Here is a 23,347-nt window from a genome sequence, read left to right as displayed (position 1 = left end):
GTGAGAGCCAAAATTATTTACAGATTTTAGTAATCACTATTTTGCAGTGGTGCATTATGGGACGATGTATCTATTTCCGTAAAGGTGTGCCAAGGCACAGCTGTGTCATCGTACGCTCAAAATGAATAGCGTTGGTGAAGATTGCAACGACCTAAAGAGGGAATATGACGCGTGTTTTAACAAATGGTTTACAGAAAGGTATCTCAAGGGAGACTATTACAGAGATCCGTGCAAAAAGATTTTCAAAAAATATCAAACATGTGTCAAGGTGGGTACTGTTTTGTTTACGTTCACGAAGCTGTCCGTCAACTTCCCTCAACGATGTTTCAAAGTGTCTGGTATTCCTATATAAAGACGATCGTATGGCAAAATATATTATTCTGATAACATCGTCACTAGTTTATGTGATATTTGAGTCGGTAACGTCGCCATATCAGTTTCCAATCTACTCCGCCTGGTGAATCATGGGAAGAAAGTCTAGCTCGCCTCATATTGGTGAATTTACGTCTATTGCACCGATCATTAGTAGTTAAGGGACCAATCAGAGGCCATCTCAATGTGTGTTTGCCTTGTCAACCATGGTGATCGCACTGATATGGCAGCGTTAATGATGTGAATTGACTCAAATTACTAGTACTTTATTCACACATTATGAGTGGACAGATTTGTGTTGATATCACAAAATTCACCGGATAATATGACAGTAGTGTTTTGGTGTCATTGGAACTTTGTGGGTGCCCCAACTGACGTCAACTGACTGAATCCCCAAGTGCGAGAAAGGAGAACATTCCTCAGCCCCAATGACATCACAGCAAAATACTGTCTGAATTTTTAAAAGTAACTTACACAACAATGAACGTTATTTCATTAAAAGTCTTCCATTAAGTTTTCAATTGACAGTTTCAATCATCAGAAATGTGGGGTTTTTTTTCTCAGACTGCCATGAAAAATAAACACCTAGATCTAGAAGAGATGGATAAAGATATACTTGGAACTGAATTTGAAAAAAAGCCTTTACCAAAAAAGAAAAAGGAGACCGATAAGACTGAATCATAACACGTATACAAGACTGATATTGAGAAGATTGGTATTCTCTGTGTTATCTGCAAATGGGAGAAGACTGCATTCCAGGCCAATGTCTAGAAACACAATATACCTATTGTACTCAAGTTGTACTGTAATCACTGCAACTATTGGTGTATTGGTGATGAATCAGACTTAAAACAAATGACACAAGTATTTTACGAGAGTTACTTAAAACAAAATGAATTCACTTCAGCACATGAATGCCTGTTAAAGTGCATGCTTTAGAAAACAAAGTATTCAAGTGCTACAGTGAACGTTCAGTTTACTAGATTTAAAATGACATGATTCAGCAGGTGTTTTCTTCTATACTGTATTTGTTCTATTAGATGTGCATCTCAAATAGAAACACATATAAACCCCAAATTACTTTTGTTCTACCGGGGGTATATGGAATCATTAAAATATGACACTCATAAAACACCTGTAATTTATTTTACCCATAAAACACCTGTAATTTACCTAAGGGCTCATACCACTAATTGAATTTCCATAGACGACAATGTTAACATATGATGAGATTGCTATATGAAAATGATGAACAAAGTTGAAAACATGGCTCAAAAATGGGAAATCAACATGCCAGTAATCAACCACATGAAAAAAACTAACATGTTGGCCAGCTCAAACTCTTACAAATCTCAGGTAAACAAGACACACCTACTGTATTTGGATTGCACCTAGAGAAATCACTGGAAAAACACCAAGATTAGAACATCCAAGTACACACAGAATAAACCCACAGGTACACAGCCGCTAAGTAGTAAAGAAAAGACCACATGTTGGTCTCACCTTTGACCCAAGTGATTACGCCCTCAAACAGGAAGCACCGGAGAAAAAAAATATTTAAAAAATGTCATTGGTTCTTGCAAGGCATTTAAATTGAGGGCTACGAGCAGCCATTAGTTGATTAGTGGCATGAGACCTAAATGCATGTGCTACTAAGAGAGCAAATATGACAGTATGATGTTTTTTCAAGTAAAATCCCCTTCTTTGATCAAATTTTTCTAAGACTTGTATAGATTAAAGATGAAATGCTTCACTATGCTAAGAAGCCACACAATCTGAGTCTAGAGCTCACACAGTGACACACAAGCTGCCTATTCAGCTATCTTGAGCAAAACAAAATGCCAGACTTCCAATAAAGTATAAGAGAATATCCAACTTTAACCTTCATTTTGCCAGCCCATGTACTTCTACATAAAAGTTGAGGTCAGATTTAGTCATTTAGGAATACTTTGCTGACATTGTTTTTCCCATTCATTTTGGCTATAATTCAAGCTTCTCGTACGTAATCTTAAGAATTTGGGAAAATTTATTGTACAGTTAATATATTAACCAGGAAATAGCTGAGACTTTTGCTTGTTCTACTTTTTAGCTAGAACGCTTGTCAATAATGTCCTACTTCCTGTGGGTTTACCTCTTTTCCATATTACTGCAAGCCGTACTTATTCATAACAATACTGAATTCTCAAATATTTTCACATATTTATCGCATTACCACAATAAAACTAAAGAAAAGATCTGAAAATCAGTTGGCATCCACGTCAACTTTTTACTTTCTCGACTTCTCCTTGAAAACTACAAGTCTGATCGCTTTGATTCTTGGTGTACATGTACCTTGGGTAGACCTCTCTTATTCCATATCTTTAATTCTCTAATTTAGATGAATATTTCTGTTAAAAAGTAATATTTTCGACTTAAAAACCACTGATTGCTTTGATATTAAACATACAAGTACCTCAGGTGGACCTCTCTCAGATTTGTTCATTTCGTGTTATGTTCATGAAGTGTTCATTGCTAACAGGGGAGCTATCTCAGCTTGTTGTCATTTCGATTATGCTTGGGAATTCTGATGCAGACTTGACCAAGAAAGTGACAGCACATTTAAATACCACACAAACGCTGAATATCAATTGATCAAAAATTTTTAATTTATGTAATGATGGTGATATTTGTTGTCAATTTTACAATCAAGAAATATTAAATGCCAGCAAGTCTTCACAACTGTTGATTTCTTCTCCGGAATAAACCACCAAATACATACATTAAAGCTATCGCATAAATAGAGGCTTGTAACAAGATTCTAAGAAAGCCGAGATATTGGCATTGTTACCCAGACACTGCTTCATTGTTTTTATTGAGTCGCTAGATTAGAGGAGTGTATCACAAATGAGTGGACAAAAAGCTACCACTGATATTGATACCTTATCAAATTTATTGCGCTGTTGCATGACGAGTACTGAATACGAATGAATGAGTACCTGACGTGAGATTCACGGTATTAGGCAACTGTCTTTTTATGAAGAAATGTACAGGTAGTCAAGCTGCTTGGATACAAGCAATATCCACATTTTGTACAATACAGAAAATGTATCTCTGTCCAATGTAATAACGTTAAAAAGGTGATTACACCACCTTGCCCCTCATAGAAGTCTACAGAATAACAACATATTTCAATATACAAGATTTTCTTGGAGGTAATGAGAGCCTCACGGTAGATAATACAATGCTACCAGTGATGAGGTGAGTGTATTCACCTTTAATTATGAATACATGGTGCTTTGTTATTTGTTTTTACACACACAAAACATACGTGGGTTCTTATTTGTTGCAATATATCACAAAAGTGTGGGCTGGTAAGCAACCTGAGAAGCCTAAGTGCCAGGTTTAAACTTTTCACCACCAGACTTTCTCACCCAAATTTGTCTGTACTTTTTCTTATATTCTTCAATATTTGTGGTAATCAACCCTCATTTGAGTAAATTTTCACTATAAAAATTTGGCTACTGTTGTCCCAACCTTCTATAGGATAGTGCAGACTATAAACAGGACTATTTTGTAAATTCGTGATGAAAAGAGGAATCTGGTGGTGAAAAGGTTCAGCCATGTTCAGACTAATTCAAGAAGTCAGACAGATCTGTTTGCAATATGAAACAGATAATGTTCTTGTTATATCCACTAATTTGTCCTGACTGCACGCCCAGGCGAAGAATTACACTCAAACAAACTTATAAATACAAGATGTCAATGATCTCTGGACTGTACAATAAATGTTTCAAGAATAACGTGTATAATCCGAGCACAACACAGTCACACAGGGTTCTAATAGAGTACAACAACTTAGCGATTGAAAACTGACCTCTGTGTTACAATTTGGCAACCTGTTTTGGATATAAAACACACCTAAATAACAGCAGCTTAAATATAATATTAGGTACAAATACTTTGTTACATAACTGTTTTATTTATGGTTTAATACATTTAGTTTGTAAGTTGTATCTGTTGTGGTATGTGATTTTTTAAAAACCTAACCTTCATACACAACAATTCATACAGTATTAGGCTTTTATGGTAAATGATGCTAAATTTCAGAAAGTGTAAATGGTAAGTATAATTCCTTTCCAGTTCAGGTTAACAGATGAACTGGAAGTGAATCCTTTTTTTTAAGAATAATTAACATCTAATTCAGGTTTGTTTCTGGATTCAGCTATTTTATATTTATATTTACAAGGATCAAAAAACAAATGAGCAGCCCTTATACTGTACATAACAAAAGTGGAATACAAAAAAATATTAGAATTTACATATTTTCTTTTGTTATAAAACAACTTTTTGTTTACAAATTTCAACCAATTCCAACAACCACATTTTTAGATCGGAAATTGAAACTTGGAATAAAATGCTTTAAAATCACATCACAATATCTAAAACCACAGTACACTGTTACACTAAAATGATAGACCAACTGACCAAAATTAGGATACAAAAAAATGTGGTAGGGGGGGGGGTCAACAAAAATAACTTAGTTATGTAATCTATACACATATTTTTAAAAATGTGATAAAATGTAACAATATCTACATCTCCAGTGAAAATTCCCATGAATATGTATATCTCTATATTTAGAATTCTCAGGTACATATTTTCTTCTAAAAAGTTAGAAAAATTAAATTTCTATTATTTGCAATATTTCTAAAAATACATATACTATTTTTTCTCATTATTTACAGATTTTATCACAGTACAGTGTATAAACAAGTTTTTTTTTTATTATTATTAATAATTTATAAAAGAAAAATCAACTATGCATACGTTGTAATTAATTATACATTAAATATGAAAAACAGTTTGATATGCAAGAAAAATTGTGCTTTAAAAAATAAGATAAAAACGTTTAAGAACTTTTTAAAAGTACACTGCACAGATGCAACACTAATATTTGTTGTTCTTTCACAGCAAGTCTATTATAAGAAAAATATAGTTACTTTTGACAGAATTTATTCTCACTGAATTCTGACATAAGTCAGAAACAGGAACTCCTAGACTAGACAATTAATTTCAATGTCAGCTCTATCTTCACAATATAATGAATAATATATTTCCTCAACTACAAGTGCATTTGAGTTAGCATTATTAATTCCGCTCGTACCTAACATGGGGGATTCCTAACTACTTTGAGCTAAGTATATAAACAGTTGCATTTGAAAGTCACGGTGACTTGTTATCAATTCTCTTGGCGAGGCTTTAGCAAAATAGACCCAATGCAGATTTTAAAATTTACATTTGGAATCTACATCTCTTGACAGAAAGTGTTCATTTCATAGATACTATGGGGTGAGCGAATGGCTACCCTTTCTACTACTCCTACTCTTTTGCATAACGTGGACGGGAAAAAATCCAACAATATGGTGGTTGAATCAAGAAGTATAGAGCACATAACAGACTTATTAATATTGTTCAGGACGGATTATTTACAAACAATATAAACACTACACTGAGTAAATTTCAGGAAAATGATATGTACATAGCAATTTAAGTTTATCAAGAGTATTTGAAAAAGAGAATTACTGCAGTGAGTTGATTTATTGGATGGATTTTCGATTGATGGACGGATGGGTGGGTTCAACGCACTATGAACCTTGATCTTTAATTTTAGCGTACATTACACGTAAAGTACAAGAGGATTAGTTGTAGGAATAATCAGTGAATTACGCAATGCCGGGCACAATGGTGGCTGTCAGCTATACTCGGTTGATAAATGAAATTTTGATTTGCGAAGACATTTGTCATTGTTGTGCTTTCTTACGACTAATAGACCATTTTTAACCGCTGGTGGTCCGGTGCACACACAAAAATACTTCACACTATTTCAATAGATTTGGTGATAATGGAATTTGGGCCAATTTATTACAATAAATTTAGTTTTTTTGTCGTCTTATATTGAAAGAAGTGTCAAAATAGCCATGTATTTGCCATGGCTGGTTACCATTTAAAATGCAGTGTATAACATCCTGCTGTATATTTTAAAATCCTGACACAAGCAGTAGGTTCAGAGTTTATAACAGTGCACCCTCTGGAGCTAACAAAATGCAATAGTGTCGTATAAACCACTTTCCTGTAGTGAGACGAGGGTGCAAGCAAGATATCTGCCATTATCATGTCTTCAAACACAAATATGCCAGCCAGCTGATATATGGTGAAAGGCAATTTTAAATTGTCGCGTCGATTTGTATATCCACAAGAGCAATATAACTTGTACAAGTTGCACCCTATATCCGGTATGTGTGCTTATCAACTTTGAGGAAAGTGGTCTGTACAACAGTGCGCCCTCTATAGCCAGCACATAGCAATAATTCTCTCTTCTCTCTTTTGTCGTAGTATACATCATTGTTAAAACTGAGGTATAGTTCAATAGAAAAAAATAATTTTTACAACTTTATCCATAGCTATCCTCAGATACATTAACAAGTCTGTTATATAACTACAGAAACAGCGCAAAAAAAAATGTAAAGACACTATCTATTTTTATATATATACTTGCAAATGCGTGATAGCCAAGGAATACGAAAAATGCTGCAACAAAAAATCAAAGAAGTAGCAGATTCCTGATGTTCTTGAGGAAAATTCATCTTCTGTTGTAACAACGTGTATGCAAATCAATACAATCCTGCATTCCTTGTCTTTGAACAATTTCAGTTTTTAACAGCAATCTTGTATGTTCCTTGTCTCCAGTGAAACCTACATAACGATGCGCCAGCTGACTACTACAATGGAATGCCTTGTATCGTCACAGTGGAGGTACCAAAGTCGAAGAGTATATTTGTCGGATGAAAAACAAAATACAAAAATATTATGTTTGGCAACCTCTTTGAAATCAAGAGAACAAAAACTCAAGTTCTTGGTGGCCTTGGAGCAGGAACAGGATGATGTGACGCACTGCGGTACCGCTGAGGTGAATACGTATGTGTTTTCGGCCTTGGTTGCGTCATTCCTTTAACATCTCGCCTTATAACTGGCATTTCCTGTGAAAAAGAAATTAACAATATTATTAGCAAAAAAACACTGGGGCATTGGATTTCTGGCACATTAATACTGACAATAAACAGTGACATTTAAATTTGAAATAATGTCTTACTTACAGAGACACGCAGAGGGTTAAGGATAGACACAGCTAAGAAGTAACAATATTTACGTTAGGAAAATGTTCATCATATAAAGGAAAGAAAAAAATAAAGAAAAGGTTTACCAAACTTGTTTCCATGGAAACAATGACATAGATTTAAGTGCCTTTCTCTGGCGGCCATTTTGAAATTATAATTAAAAAAGTTTTTTTTTTAGTACTTTCAAATAGCCAATTACAGGCGAGAATGAGAATAACTTAGCAAAGTTTTAAGAGATTCTTGTTTCGAGAGACTCTTTTAGCCATATCCATCCTTATTCATAGGCTGTTAGTAATATAAAATGCAACATTATTTGTCAACATGGAAAATTTTCTCAATGTACTCGTATGACTACATCCTACTTTAAATAACAGTTACAACAATACATCAACAGTAACAACTGAATCTACAATGTATGTCATACACATAGTAACATATCTGTCTTCCACAAAATAAATAGATAAAAAGTGAAATGAAAAAGATTACAGTACTTTAATAAAGAAAAGTAAAAACAATCATGATATTTGTCTATAAATAATATAACCTTTAACTTAACATAAAATGGTTTCCTTGGAAAGGCACAGAATTCACAAGGAAGAACCACACTGGGTTAATTTAGTCGATGTTATATAAATCAACAAAACTCCTTAATTCTACATATAACAGTTAAATTTAACAAATGCAGCTACATTAGTGATTTCATAGCATAATAAATAAATGCAAAAGAAAGATGAAATTAGTATGGAATATATTAAATTTTTACCAGAATTTTCGTCCACCAAAATGTTAGTCAACATTCCAATTTTTTTCTAAATTTTGATACAACAAGGATCACTGAAGCGTTTATGTTATTGTTACTCTAGGAAATCATTCACGAGCAGTGACGCGCAGTGACAACAAAAGATAAAAACAGTATGAGCGCCACTGCACTGTTAAGTTTGTTGGTCGGTATGTTCAACGTTCACTTGTAGGAGTGCGCCATTATGTCAGAAAATCAACACCTGGGTGGCATCGTCAGTATCTAGTGAGGCGACACGTCAGAAATATAAACGTCCGAGCTGTTCTTATCTTTCGTTATTATCGAGTCCCTGCTCGTAAGTGATTCCCCACTTGCTACATGCAAACAACATAAACGCTTTAGTGTCCCTTGTAAGTACAAAACATCTCATTATCTACAAGTGTTGACCAACATTGAGAAGATATAAGAAGTATATGCAAATTTATTTTAATGAATAGATAAAGAAGATGAATCTGACAAGCAGAGGTCAAAGTTGACCCAGATGACCGAGTAGAAGATGAAGCAACATTAGGAGAGGCTAAAAAAAATTTCAATTCATAAATAAAATTCACTCTGTGCAGCATATAAGTAAAACAAAAGGCCAAAATGCAAATATATTTCAAAATAAATAATTTGAAGGCAGACTTGAGTGGTCGACAGAGAAGGAGAGACGTTCCAGTCAGTCAGATACAAAGTAACACCAGACTCAGTATTCATCTATAACATTCTATTGTCCACACATTTGGAGATTGTGGGGCTGAGTTTTTATACCGAAACACAAGAATATTCAGTGGATTTCAAATATATACATGTATATACAAATTAATTTGCCAAAACGAAAACAACACTCAATGAAGATTTAGTACAGGAAATGCTTGTTTTTTCTCATTTTCTCTCTTTTTTAATTTTTTTTTATGACAACATGAAATTTAAGACTTACTGCTGATAAACTAACTTGTCACAATCTAAAGTTGAACTTCCACACATTTTATTCCAAATATGGCTACAACATAATGTATGCCAACACAAAATATTGAAACAAAAAAAATTATAGAAAAATCATATATAAATATTTGTCTGTGTATTACACAGATACTGTTTTCAAAATTAAATGTGAAGGAAGCCACCAAATAAGGACACTGGGACTAACATTTTCCAAATAAGGCAATCATAGGTTTCCATATATGGGCAGCAACAGGATGTTATAGATGAAAACACATTTAAAACAACACATAGTTACAACAACTGTCTGGCTGACTGAATTCTACCAACCTGTCCATTCATCAGAGCTCTGCCTGGTTCTTTAGCCAAAGACCCAAGCAACTTAGGCCTTGGATTGCGGGCACTTTGGCTTTTACCAACCTTTGGATTGGGCCCGTCTATAACTGCCCTCCCTAATGTTCTCCTTTGTTCTACAGGTTCATCTTCTTCTTCTCCCTCTTCCATGTACCCATTAATATTGGTCGATTCCATTTGTACCAACTCATTTTCCATCCCTTGTAATTTGTTACCTTTCTTGCCTCTTGGCATCGGTTGTGGTTGATTTGGCATGGGACGATGCTGTTGTTGTTGTTGTTGTTGTTGTGGCGCTGGTTGTTGTTGCAGAAATTGAGGCTCATCTCTTTCATCATCTCTTGGAGTCAATGGAGGAACTGGTGCCTGTGGACGCACTGGTTCCCAAGCTACTTCCCACGCCGGTCCCTTGTTAGAGATCCGGTGTGGGTTATCAGTTGGGGACTGGTGAAACGGTTGTGCGTTATGTGATCGGGGTGATACAGGCCCATTTGGTTGCTGACTAGGGGGTCCAATACCATGTCCTAAAAGTAGAATACAAGTTTTAATAGATATTGGAAAGAATCAGAATGGTAATGATGAAGATTTCAATAAAATTTGATGTTGAAAACAAACAAAAATGAAAATATAAATATCACTTTGATCTTTAACTGAAATTTGTCATCAAGTATGGAAGATATTATTCAGAAACTACTAAAGTTTTCACACTGATCTGAAAGCTACAGCAGGATTAAGTGTCAACAACTTAGACTACGTTATGGCATGACCAGGGTCCAACTGTAGTCATAGCAACAGTTGCGACATATGACATAAGCAAAAACTATTGACGTTGTATGTGTAAACTTATATACTATACCTTGCACTGGTTCTAATGGAGCGGTTGGAGCACCTCTAGCTGTGAGTGGCCCGTCGCCGCTACTACCAATGCTGCTAGAACTATGATGCTTCTTTTTCTTTTTCTTCTTTTTTACAGGGAGTTGTTGTAATGGTGCCAGCTGTCTTGGAATGCTGTGTTGTAACGGCGAGGGTTGCATTTCCCCGTGACCATGAGGTGGCATGTGCTGCCCTGAGAAAGTTCCGCTTTGAAGTGGTCTTTCCGTCGATTCCTGAGTCTGTGGCTGCTGTTGATTGTCGTAATACTGATACTCCTATGAAGAAACCACACGATGTAAGAGCCTTGAATATTGACCACAGCATCACATAGTATGTATATTGCATGTATGGTGTGAGTCAGCTGACATGCATATTACACTTGTTATAGCAATACTACAGTTGTGCTATGTTATTTACTATCAAATCTCATCTCTGAGGCAGTGCTTTTTAATTTTAATCAGGATAGCGTTGTGTTCAGGCAAACTATTCAATCATAAAATATTGTGGGTATTTTTCATGGCAAAGTCGCACAAGCAATAGCAAATAAATACCCATGATTCATTGCGATAGAACAGTGTAGCTGAACGTATCAACATCCGCAATAAGGTCAATTACAGTGGCAAGGCATCAACCACAGTTGATACAGAGATGAACAATACTGCAAGCTCGACCCACTGCATTACAAAAGTCCTCATGTACATGAAATGTTCAGAACATTTCCGGGGACTGGAACAACATTATAATCAGATAAAAGTGATGCTAAGACGAGACTTACCTGATGTGAAGGTGAATGTTGTGGTGGATTCTGGGAATAATGTGGGACAGGCGGTGGAGGAGCTGGTGTCACTATGTTAACAGGATTAGGACTGGAACCTGGAACCGGAGCAGGGGGTCTTGGGATAAAAATTCTTTGGGGCCCTGGAGGACGAGGAGTCATCTTCTGTTGAAATGGGGGTGACCTTTGACCTTGAGGCTGCAAGAAATAAATAAGAAATACAACACATAACTATTTAAAGTACTTCACATAACATATTCAAAATCATCTTTCATTTTTAATCTTTCTACTATTCGTTGAGTATAATATACATAACATATTTTCGCTATCAGTATTGTATGTAAAATAACAAAGGTTTATTTGTGGTCAAAGTTGTATTTTATTAATAATCTACTATACAATAACTGCAATTTTGGGCTTATGCACACTTACGGTATTTAACAAGTCTAATTCACACTCTTACTCCTATTACAGGCTGGTATGACAGTAGTTTCAGCCAAATTAAAAGTTGTCTCTACTGAGCATGTTATTGTACATATATGCAATGCATTGTGGGGGAGCACTTCTTATATAATGAATGTCATACAATGCAGCTGAAGTTCACCCTGTTTACAGCTGCAGCTTCTCAACAGATGACAGGATATGGACATGCCAAACAGAGCTTCACACTGATGATGAATCTGACTACATAAGTACATTTGAAATTATGATCTATGTAACTGACCTGTAGTGGAATCGGTTCATGTTGCCTTTGGTCTTTTTCTTCCTCTCTACCGTCTCCTTCGATATCAGATACACTCATACCAACGCTAAGACTCTTGTCACTCACTTCACTACCAAAACTATTTACTCGCTCTTGATCTACATCTACGGTCTCTTCCGGGACATCAACCACGTCACCTGAGAAAATTATTAAATATGTAATTTGCTGAAAAAAATAAATTAAGAAGGCATATTTGGTTTGTCAGTCAAGCCAACAAAGACACAGCATACCTTCATGATCAATAACATTGATATCAGGGTTTTCATGCGATGGTGTCAAGTCTTCAATATCCATACCATCGAGGGACTGCACAATTTCTGTCCGGTGTACGTCAAATACATTGTCATTTCTAGGACTTTCCTATTGAGATAAGATCAAACAAATCCTGTTTAGGTGAATACTGCACTGCATTGTATGTGCTCTATTTGAATGAATGAATGTAACTAACGAATGAACAAATGAATGAATGAAAGAATGAATGAATGAAAGAATGAATGAATGAACGAACGAATGAATGAATAACCTTTTTGCTTATGTATGTACTTCTATTATAGATGCGCTCCTAATAATGCAAGTACATTACATCAAGGAAATTTAGCTTCATTTTGCGGTTTTATAATCAGGCATTCATGAGAGTGAAACTGGCACCGACTCACTGTCTGGTTAATCACAAATGAAATATTCGATGCTACAAATTCCCTGACTCACAAAATCAAAAAACGTTTCTCAACAGATGCAGATGTAGAAAAGCTGTAAGATGTGAACAGAGATACCAATTGTTATGTTCTAAGTTTGGATCACACTGTTTTAGACAAGTATGACAGAATAAGTAAAAAGAGATGGCACACAGAGGAAAAGGTAAAATATAAACAAATATTATATTCTAATATGCAAATATGTATTTGTATGAAGAGTTTTGATAAAAATAAGCAACATCATACATACCTCTTCCTCCATCTCAGCGTCATGGTTATATTCCTCATGGTGGTTAGGTGTATTGTTCACCATTGGTTCATCACTTCGCATCCTATTTTGTACAACATGTGTTTCATCCTCTTCGTCTGCTTCGTAATCTTTCTGTTGGTGGACTTCGTTTCCCTCTTCATTTTCCTCTTCATCACTGTATTTCACTTTCTGTGCACTTGGACCCCTTTTAGCCTGACTCTGTAAAGCGCCACCACTGCTTCTTCTCTTCTCATCACGTCTCCCACTTGGTGGTCTCGGGAGACCTGGTGGGGGTGATGGGGAACTACCCGAATAGGACGGCAAGGGAGTTCGTTCCTAAGAATATGATATTTAAAAGTTCTTTACAAGAGGTGCAACAAATTAAAATAATCATAATTAAAAACATAGACAAGAATGTCACCAGAGATAATAGTATCACACAAGCATTCGATTTTAACGTTGTACCTGTTCCATTTCATCATCCATGGCCATAGAACGCTTCATTTTTCTCTCATGTTGTCGTTGGTAAGCAGCAAAGACCAAGGCACAGTAGTGTAACCGTCTGGCTTGGGCATAGTCCATGGGTAATGCATTATGACAATCCCTCTCAAACTGATTAGCTGCAGATGGGACAAAAACACTAGATGTTAGTATAGCATACAATAAGCAGGGAGACAGAAATGCCACATGGCGTGTTTCCTCAAGACATTCTCAATTTTAAATGCTATATTCCCCAAATATGTAATAAAACCTTTGAGTTAAAACTTTATAGCAAAATGTATTTTTGAATTGTTTTATTTGTCAGGATTATGAATGTGTAATGGTTGTGACCATATTATATCCGATCACATCTGTTAATGATTACGATTAAATTTGTAGTATAGCTGATCACATTCAGGCCACACTTAGACAACCAAATGAACCGACACGACAGCGCAAACACTTTGACAAATCACATACAATGGATATTTTCTGGCATTTAGGACTGCTACCTTTCACTAGAATCAAATATTTAATAAGTTAATCATGAGGAAGGTACGAGGTGTGCTTGCAGTGACGTAACTGCATCAACCTTAGCTATGTGACGATCGATACAATCACTACACTACCCTTTGTCAATACTTTGCGTTATTCTCATAATAATCTTACACTATTTAATGATTATAATCACTTATTAAATAATTATAATCACTTATTAAATAATTATAATCACTGTTGATTCTCATACCTCCATGTTCCATTAGAAAGTTTACTAATTCTCCATGCCCACCAACAGTTGCTATGTGTAGACACGTCCTTTCTTCGTCATCTTTGAGTTCTAAACATTGTTTTCCAGCGACTTCAATAATCAGCTTACATGCGTCCAGTGAACCGATGTCTGCCGCCGTATGAATGACATTTTTACCGTCATGGTCTTTAATTGTAGCTGTCTCTGGATTTAATAAACTCTACATACAAACAAACAGTTGAATTGGTTACACATATTACAACAAATGACTTGAACTATTGTTGAAAAAAACCATCATACTAATTACTATTTTGTGAAGTCTTATCCTATAAGAAATACCATACTCTTCAGTAGAAACCTTATATAAATCACAAATTTGTTATTGAAACATAAAAATGTGATTTATTTGATACATGTTTGTCATTTACATAATTGTATGCATTACTAATAGCACAAAAAAGTTATAACCTTCCACACCAACCAAATAACTCCTCTAATTATGATATATCCTTCCACACCAACCAAATAACTCCTCTAATTATGATATATCTTTCCACACGAACCAGACAACTCCTCTAATTATGATGTATCATTCCACACCAAACGGATAACTTAAATTCTAATTATGAAGTATCCCTGCATACCCACCAGATCACTCTTCTCATTATGATGTATCCTTCCACGTCAATCAGTTCTTCCACAATATAAGAAAACATTAATGCAACCCGGACTTTTTATGACTAAAAAAATCAAGGCTTTATTAATAGATAGAAATAAAATTTCTTCACATACCCTGAGACACGTTAAAGGTTCAGTTCTTCTTACAGCCCAGTGTACCCATGTTTTACCGTTGTAATCTCTCTCTATACCGTCTGCTTCCTCAATTACTTGGATACTTGCTGAATTGATGAGTTCAAAATGCACTTTATGGTCCATATGACATGCCCACATAGAAGGTGTCAAACCGTCAATGTCACGAACATTAACATTGACATTACATTTCAAAAGAATCTGCAAAAAAAAAATCAATTTGTAAACCGTAATCAAATATAAAAAAATAATCAATAAAAACATTACTTCGATGCAGGAAAGTGCTTTGAGTGTATTCTTGCAGTCAAACAAGTTACAGCGAAAAAAAAATAGTGCATTGAACCCATTGGTTTCTAGCTTTAACTTTCTCACCACCAGTTCCCTCTTTTCATCATAAATTCACAAAATAGTCCTGTTTATAGTCTGCACTTTCATTCAGAAAATTGTTGACAAAAATAGCAAAATTTTTTGAGTAAAAACTGAAAATTGACTGAAATTTGGCTTCATTTCTAAAAATATTGAAGAATATAAGACAAGCAGCCTCTCGGCTGAGATAGCTCCGCTGTTAGCAATGCACATTTCAATTAAAGAACAGAAGATATCATTAGAAAATGAACATTATGCATAGTATCAATGCAATGGGACTTGCTGTTTTCAGCAAAATTCAAAAATTTTCACCATAAATGATTGTGGTTTTTAACAAGAAGTCGAGAATATATAATTTTTTACCAAAAATGACAAAAATATTCACCAAAATTAGAGAATTGAAGATATCATTACAAAATGAACAAATCTGAGAGAGATCCACATGTAGTACCTATATATGTAATATCAAAGCAATTGGCCTTGCGGTTTTTAACAAGAAGTTGAAAATATCACTTTTTACCAAAAATTACAAAAATATTCAACAAAATTAGAGAATTGAAGATAGGATCATGAAATGAACAAATCTGAGGTCTACTCAAGGCTTGTAGTTTTCAAGAAGAAGTCGAAAAAGTAAAACATTGACACAGACGATGGGCGACGGACAATCACTCATATTATAAAAATTCGGACAAGAAAGTCTGGCGGTGAAAAGGTTAAGGGGTCCATCTAACCTAATGATAACAACACACCACCCTCCATCTATCAGTATCTGTAAATGGTTTGTTGTTCGTTACCTCCAGACAATCTACATCCTCAGCAGTGGTGGCCCAGTGTACAGGTGCCCGTCCCTGAGAATCCTGGATCGTTACATCTGCATTGTACTGTATGAGGAGTTCTACAGCTGGAATGGTGTTGTCAATTATTGCTCGGTGTACCGCTGTGGAGCCATCTAAGACGAGAGAGAGAGAGAGAAATGAAGCGTAGCATAGATATTTGATCAATACTGTAACTGATGTGTTTTACGTATGTCGCAAATGTGTGAAGGCAGGCCTTTCATTTCAATTCAATTCAATTCGTTTATTTAAAGTCAGTTTGAAATACCTAGCCAAAGGCTAATATCACTGACTACTAAAAATTACATCAAACAAAAGCAAAAATATACAAACATCAAACACAAATAATTATTTATTTAAGTAATAATGGAGTTAGAAATAGCTCACTAGAACAAAATTTTGCATGAACAATTGCTCTCAACAAAAGGAAAGATCTGTGAAGGCACACAAGAGATGATTGAACCTCATCACCTGTGAGGGCGCACTATATATATATATATATATATATATATATCAGACAAATACCGGTACAAAGCATGATGGGTTGGTTTATCGGATGCACTCACCATTTGCTGTTCTATTCACGTCAGCTTTTTTCGAAAGTAGAAATTTCAGACATTCCATTTGTTTGAAATGTACAGCATACATTACTGCCGTCCGGCCTAACGAATCGTCTGTATTGACACTTTCCGTATCTAGGTAGAAATAAGAAAAAGTCAGGTTTAAAATCAAATATTTTCCATTTTATTGCCATTTATACAGTACAACACTTAAAAATTTTCTTGTAGATGACTTATTACCACTGCAGAGACAAATTAGATGTTTTACAGTTTCTTTGTGAAAACAAAAACAAAAACAAACAAGCAATCAACAATAACAACACCGAATCAGAATAAGAGACAGACGACGACAAACAATCAGTAATATGATTAGCTCCGCTCGACAAAGAGAGCGGCAGAGCTAAAAAACTTTTTAAAAAAACAGTTATTCCATCACTGGTTTTTTCTCTGATCTCTGAACGATTACTTCAATCATGTTAATTTCTCAGATGTGTTTGAAAAAATATGGAATGAATTATGAACAGTCATTTTGTAAAAGGTGTCAAAATTTGTCAATAAAAAAATCTAGACCTATTTAAATATACACTGTGCATTTAAAATATACTTAAAATCCACAATTGGAGTTAATACACGATATCCATTTTTCAATAATTTGTCATAAATTACATTTAAACCATAGGGGAAAATACTTTCACTGGATTTTATTTTACATAACATCAGTGAAAATAAATTTCAAGTGAAATCAAAGAAAGCTTAGAAAGAATTCCCGTGTGCTGAGAGTTTTGGAGACACATTAAAAATTAATTCAAAATTACTTATACTTGAGATATTGATGGAATAGCTGAAAACTAATTATGCAAATAAGGTAACTAATATGAACAGATTTAGGTGTAAAACTAATAAGGTCTGCACAATGTACCAAGTTTCATTGGAATGTGATTAGAACCAAAAAAATATTAATTATTATGCTAATTAGAGAATTAATATGAACAGATTTGAACCCAAAATTAATCAGGCTGTCTATTGTCCTAGAGCATTTATGTACCAAGTTTTATTCAAATGTGATGATCAATACTTGAGATATTAGTATTAATTAATTATGTTAATTAGGTGATTAAGAAGCATAAATATTTACCAAAAACTAATATAGTGCATAGTCTTAGATTCATTGAAACGTGATGGGTACTCTTTAAAAGTTTCATTGAAATCCAATGAGTGGTTTTTAGACATCAGTGCAACAGCCATAGAACAGCAAAAAATTAACTAATTATGCAAATTAGGTAATTAATAGGCACAATTTTTTATCTCAAAATTAATCAGGTCTCTGCATAGTCCTAGAATATCTATGTCGCAAGTCTCATTGAAATGTGATGATTAGTACTTGAGATATCAGATGAAAAGCTGAAAATTAACTAATTATGCTAATAAGGTGATTAATATGCATAAATATTTACCAACAAACTAATTAGGTCTCTGCACAGTCCTCAAGTAACTATGTACCAAGTTTCATTGAAACGTGATCATTACTACTCGAAATATCAAAAGCTGAAAGTTAATTAATTATGCAAATTAGGTAATTAATATGTACTGATATTACCCTAAAAACCATCAGGTCTGTGCAGTGTCATAGGACACCTATGTACCAAGTTTTATTGAAATATTATGATTAGTACTTGAGATTTCAGTGGAAAAGCCGAAAATTGATTAATCATTATGTAAATTAGGTAACAGATTTTTACCCAAAACTAATCAAATCTGTGCATTAGTTCAGAGCATCCATGTGCCAAGTTTCATTGAAATCCAATGAGTGGTTCTTCAAAAATCAGTGGAAAAGTCATAGAACAGCTTAAAATCAGTTAATTATCATGCAAATTAGGTAATTAATATTCATAGATTTTTACCCAAAACTAATCAATCTGCGCACTAGTTCAGAGCATCCATGTGCCAAATTTCATCAAAATCCAATGAGTGGTTCTTCAGATATCAGTGGAACAGTCTTGGAACAGCTAAAAATCAGCTAATTATCATGCAAATTAGGTAATTAATATTCATAGATTTTTACCAAAACCTAATCAACTCTGCGCATTATCCCAGAGCATCTATGTACCAAATTTCATCAAAATTTGATTAGTGGTTCTTGAGATAACGGTGGAACAAAAAAAGTGACATACAGACATACAGACATACAGACAGGGTAACTGCAAAGACTCCCTTTTGTGTTTCGCACACGGGAGTCAATAAAAGGATTCTAAAGTAGTGATCCAGTTGATCGATGTATTGTAAGTATGTGGGCAAGGTCGATATAAAGGGCAAATATTTGTTATTCTCAGCCGGCTGATCAACAAAATATCACAAGGCACCATGGAGGCTATGATGAGTCACTAACAAACCTTGTGTCTACGTGGTTGCCCATTCACCAACACAAGAATGGTTTGATGGGACAACAGATGACTGACAGAACTTTTGATAGTGAAAAGTAACAGATTGTGGCACATTAATCTTAAAGTCAATTATGCAGCCAAATATGAGTACCAGGCAGCCATATTTTATGTATTACAGGCACTGTCACATGAATCATTAAACCCATCAACAGTCAAATCCTTAAAAAAACCAATATCCTTGAAACAAACAGAGTAAATAGCAGTAGCTGCCATAGAGGGAGCAATCTATTAAAATAGACAAGGAATTGTTTGCAGATCTGTGTATAAATGAAAGCAGATGATTATATATTCAGTGTTTCACACTAGTCTTGACTTTTTTAATTTAATCATGAAAAACAAAGCATTTATTTTCATTTTTTTTCATTTTTCCCCCCCATACCTTTTCAGCTACTCGTGGAGACTAACGGCAGGTGATATGTTACTAATTATTCAACCTTCAATTAAAAACCACCTGTCTATAAAGGAGTACCTTGGGTGGTCGAGTTGATTGTTTTTTTTAAACCAGAGTACTTGTTAGTTTAAACACTTTTTTATTGAGTACACTGATGTTTTACATAAATTACACTTTGAGGTATGTTTTATACATTCCTGTTGTTCTATTAAGATATCACAAAATGTAGACGCTGTTCTGAGAAGAAATGCAAGGTAATGCATATTTGATAAACCTCAAAACAACCACAGACAAGGAGTGTTAATACACGTACTATTTCAAATTGAATTTCTTGGTGAGTGCCCTGAAAAATTTGCCAATTCACATGAATCTTTGACCCAAAATAGCCATATACAATGAATGTAACACTGATTGAATTTCATTTTTCAATGTGAAAAGTTAAGCACAGTAAACTATGTGGAGACATTCCTCATATAGGATTTTCATCGCATTGGATATTTGCAACGGATTGTTTTAATTTTTTTTAATGATAGATACTTGTTTAAATCTTTTATTAACATGCAGATATGTAAATAAAGTCTTGAAAACATTTTCCAATAAAAGTAGTGTTCTTGGCTTGATTTATAGGTGTGCCATCAATACAATTCCAATTTTCCCAACATTATACCATAGTGTCCTCTTCAAAAATCCTTGAAGAAGGTCATTTGGTAATGTTAAAAGTGGATTACAATATCAATAGAAACAAAGAACAGCCAGGTACAAATCAGACAATACATTACAATACAATACAATTCCATGGTTAAGAAATGTTCTCTGTAAATCGTTAAACTTATTCCTCGAGAAAACACAGAATTAAATTGGATCAAGGGGAAAATTCAGTGATATTTTATCATTTTCACTAGGAAATGTTCTCTAACACAGGATTACAAACTTACAATTAAAAATGGACTAGGTCTAGTTCACTTCGCAAGACGATAGGCAGACAATGTATTTAACAACAATTTCACTGTTTTACACAAAACATGCACCCAGAGGCAAACTTCCAAATTCCGAATTTTTCACACCTCAACAATCAATTTGCTGTACACCTTGGCAGAAATTCTGTCAAGTACAAAACAAAATGACAATACATGGAATGGGCACAGCTTTGAATTGCTGTATTGTGGATCGTTAAAACCCAGGGGAAAACATAATATTGGCTTTATCTAACGCTGTCTGTCAATTTAACACACAGGTCTTAACTACGCATTCCGTGCACATAGTAACCAATAATATACAGGTCAACACCCCGAGAGGAAACTAATTAGGCAGCTCATTTGAATAACATAAGTTATTGCTCATCACATACCTTTATTAATTTGCATAACAATGAACTTAACATTGGCTACGCACTCAGGTGAACTCAACTCAATATGGCTGACACATGAAAGTAGTTCCAGGCTTATTGACCTTTTTGTTCTGAATACTAATGAGTGTGACAGCAGCATGGAAACATAAAAACAAACTCTCCACAGATAAAAATAGTCCATTTTTATCACCTTTCTCAAAATATACCAGAATTTTTCCATAGTTTTAAAAAAATTTGACCAAGTTCCGTAGCCAAAGAGAAATGATGCCCATTTGGTCCAAAAATTACCAAAAAAAATATGGATAAATGAAGCCAAATTTGCAAAATCTTGGACCAAAACATTCATGTCACCAAAACAAATTTGAATATACATCGATTTTATATAAACATTTAGTTAAATCTGTCTTTTACATACCAACAATATGCTGCGCATCGACCTCCGCTGTGAGTTGGTCGATAGTCCAGCTGTACTTTCTTCGTGCATACTTTGAGGTTTCCTCATAATAACCTTATTATTATACATTTTTTCCTATCAAGGATACATCATGGGAATGCCGAAATCCAAAAAGTTTAGAACAGAATCAGCGAACTTCTTTGTGTGGAGTCCGGTCAACCCATGGTGGCAGCCATGTTTGTTTTTATTATTATGCGTACGCATATAATCATTCCATATTTGGAATTCGCATTTCCAGATATGGTAGGATGAAAATACCCCATAAAATACCGCAAAATTACGACACGCTGTAACTTATGGCGTTACGGTGACAGATGTATAATAATTGCAATTTATTATATTCATAACTGAAATATATAGTATTTGGACCAAAGACACACATCTACATTTGTACATGCATTTAAAGGCCCAGGTATACTATAAATACGCTCCTAAACAATAGGGATTACTTCCTTGCTTGTCACGCTGTAGTAAACAGCTCCAGCCAAGCTCCAGTAAAAACGCGTTTTCTCAAACTTACGGGTCTATTATGTCGTGCCAAAGTGGATGCATGTGACTATGAATATCACAGCAGTGACTGTGTGTAGTATTTATGAGATTTTGGCAGATAAAATTAGAAAACATGAACCAGGGAAAGGGACGCGCGACTAATCTTGAATAATTACTACTGTCAATTAAAGTCACGTGATGTTGGACCGTCATAGGCTATGCAAGTGATTAACACCACTCATTAGCATAGCCACACTTCCAATTCACGCTTGCCCGGGGCAAGTGAATTGGGCCTTTAAGTGCATAAGTGACGATCCTCTCACTTTAAGTGCATAAGCTATTAATAGATCAGTATAGTAAAAGGCTCATGTACATTAGGCCACACCGACTTAATTTTATGGATGACATCCGCGCGCGCATTAATTTTCGCCTGTTCTCAACAACAACAAAAAAAAAATCTCCTGCAACGAGTCTCTACAGATCGGTTTTCTGTCTGGAACTTGCCAACTCATATTGTCGCAAAACACCGGCTTTTCGTAAAAATCGTTTTGGACTACCTCAAAACGTGTCAGTTATGTCGTAAATGATCTTCTGCACATGTGTACTGTGTTGCCGGGAATTCCAACATGGCGACCACGCCACCAAAATACGTGAGCATAAAAGTTCAGAGGAGAAACGGAGGGATTGTTGTAGACTGGTACGCAATTGACGTCGGCCAGGGAGATGTGACGTTTACACAGCTATAAGGACATATCCCGCGATGCAACGATGAGAGAAATGGGATAGGAGTGGAGGTGTATGGTGGCCTAGGGATGTGATAGCTGAGAAGGAAGAAAAAACCTATTGTTGAAGAGATCGATGTGTGGGGTGTAGAGGAGTGCAAGAGATCTTTTTTTCTTTTTTTTTTGATACTTGAGGTTGAGATCCCTAGACATGAGACACTAGACATACTTGCAGGGTTAACATGTAGGCTTCATTTCACCTGACAACTCAGTTAAAGCTAACCCCAGGGGTGTAGAGAGGAGCAAGCCAGGACATTTCTGTATCATTGCAATGTTTTGTTAATTATTGTCATAAAGTTGTGATATGTACATTTCGCCTTGACTTGTACTGAAAATGGTGTTCATGCTGTACCTTGAATGCAGTGTTTTGACTGAAGGTACTTCATCATGACTACATGTACTAGAGCTTGTCTGAAATGGTTATACCTGTGACAGTAATACAGTACGAGATGTGTACATTAACATGTGCCTCCTACAAATAAAGACTTGTTGTTGTTTTTTTGATACACTGTGTTCTGTGATTCAATTCGTAATACCAGCTCCGTAGTCCTGTGGTTTTAGCAGCATTCTTTTTTTTTAGGCAGGGTTTTTTTTTTTCGCCCTCTTGCATTAGTTTTGGGGTCTCCAGAGGATGTCATCCATAAAATTAAATCAGTGTGGCCTTAGAAAATTAAATGAAAATAAAAATATGA

The 23,347-nt window shown here is 35.0% G+C and overlaps 2 protein-coding genes across 3 annotated transcripts in view; one reads left to right on the top strand and one right to left on the bottom strand.

Annotated features, from left to right (window-relative positions):
- Window positions 1–36: 36 nt before the first annotated feature.
- LOC100378015 (TP53-regulated inhibitor of apoptosis 1-like) lies at window positions 37–1,449 on the top strand. Its single transcript, XM_002734163.4, has 2 exons — window positions 37–268; window positions 937–1,449. Exons 1-2 carry the CDS (start codon window positions 122–124, stop codon window positions 1,054–1,056), a joined length of 267 nt encoding a protein of 88 aa, XP_002734209.1. The 5' UTR covers window positions 37–121; the 3' UTR covers window positions 1,057–1,449.
- Window positions 1,450–2,995: 1,546 nt separating this feature from the next.
- Window positions 2,996–23,347, bottom strand: part of LOC100367361 (uncharacterized) — a 58,837-nt gene continuing 38,485 nt past the window's right edge. The window contains exons 3-14 of one of the 2 annotated variants that reach the window (XM_006815748.3): window positions 16,757–16,885; window positions 16,152–16,306; window positions 14,974–15,192; window positions 14,182–14,401; window positions 13,419–13,573; window positions 12,954–13,289; window positions 12,239–12,368; window positions 11,970–12,145; window positions 11,246–11,443; window positions 10,454–10,745; window positions 9,577–10,121; window positions 2,996–7,388 (exon numbers count right to left, since the gene is read on the bottom strand). In XM_006815748.3, the coding sequence (XP_006815811.3) occupies window positions 7,257–7,388; window positions 9,577–10,121; window positions 10,454–10,745; window positions 11,246–11,443; window positions 11,970–12,145; window positions 12,239–12,368; window positions 12,954–13,289; window positions 13,419–13,573; window positions 14,182–14,401; window positions 14,974–15,192; window positions 16,152–16,306; window positions 16,757–16,885 (2,687 nt within the window). In that variant the 3' untranslated portion in view covers window positions 2,996–7,256. The remainder of the gene's footprint in view (window positions 7,389–9,576; window positions 10,122–10,453; window positions 10,746–11,245; window positions 11,444–11,969; window positions 12,146–12,238; window positions 12,369–12,953; window positions 13,290–13,418; window positions 13,574–14,181; window positions 14,402–14,973; window positions 15,193–16,151; window positions 16,307–16,756; window positions 16,886–23,347) is intronic. The other variant, XM_085491736.1, reaches the window with a different exon arrangement.

Source organism: Saccoglossus kowalevskii, chromosome 16 (assembly GCF_978046115.1).
Source record: "Saccoglossus kowalevskii chromosome 16, keSacKowa6.1, whole genome shotgun sequence".
Lineage (NCBI taxonomy): Eukaryota > Metazoa > Hemichordata > Enteropneusta > Harrimaniidae > Saccoglossus > Saccoglossus kowalevskii.
Note: the sequence above shows the minus strand (reverse complement) of the source record. Positions and strands in the feature narration are given on the sequence as shown.

Bases quoted from the DNA above. Each gene is read 5' to 3' on its own strand.
- LOC100378015 (XM_002734163.4), top strand. From the start codon at position 122: ATGAATAGCGTTGGTGAAGATTGCAACGACCTAAAGAGGGAATATGAC. The intron at 269-936 runs GTGGGTACTGTT...TTTTTTTCTCAG, and splicing joins AATATCAAACATGTGTCAAG to ACTGCCATGAAAAATAAACA.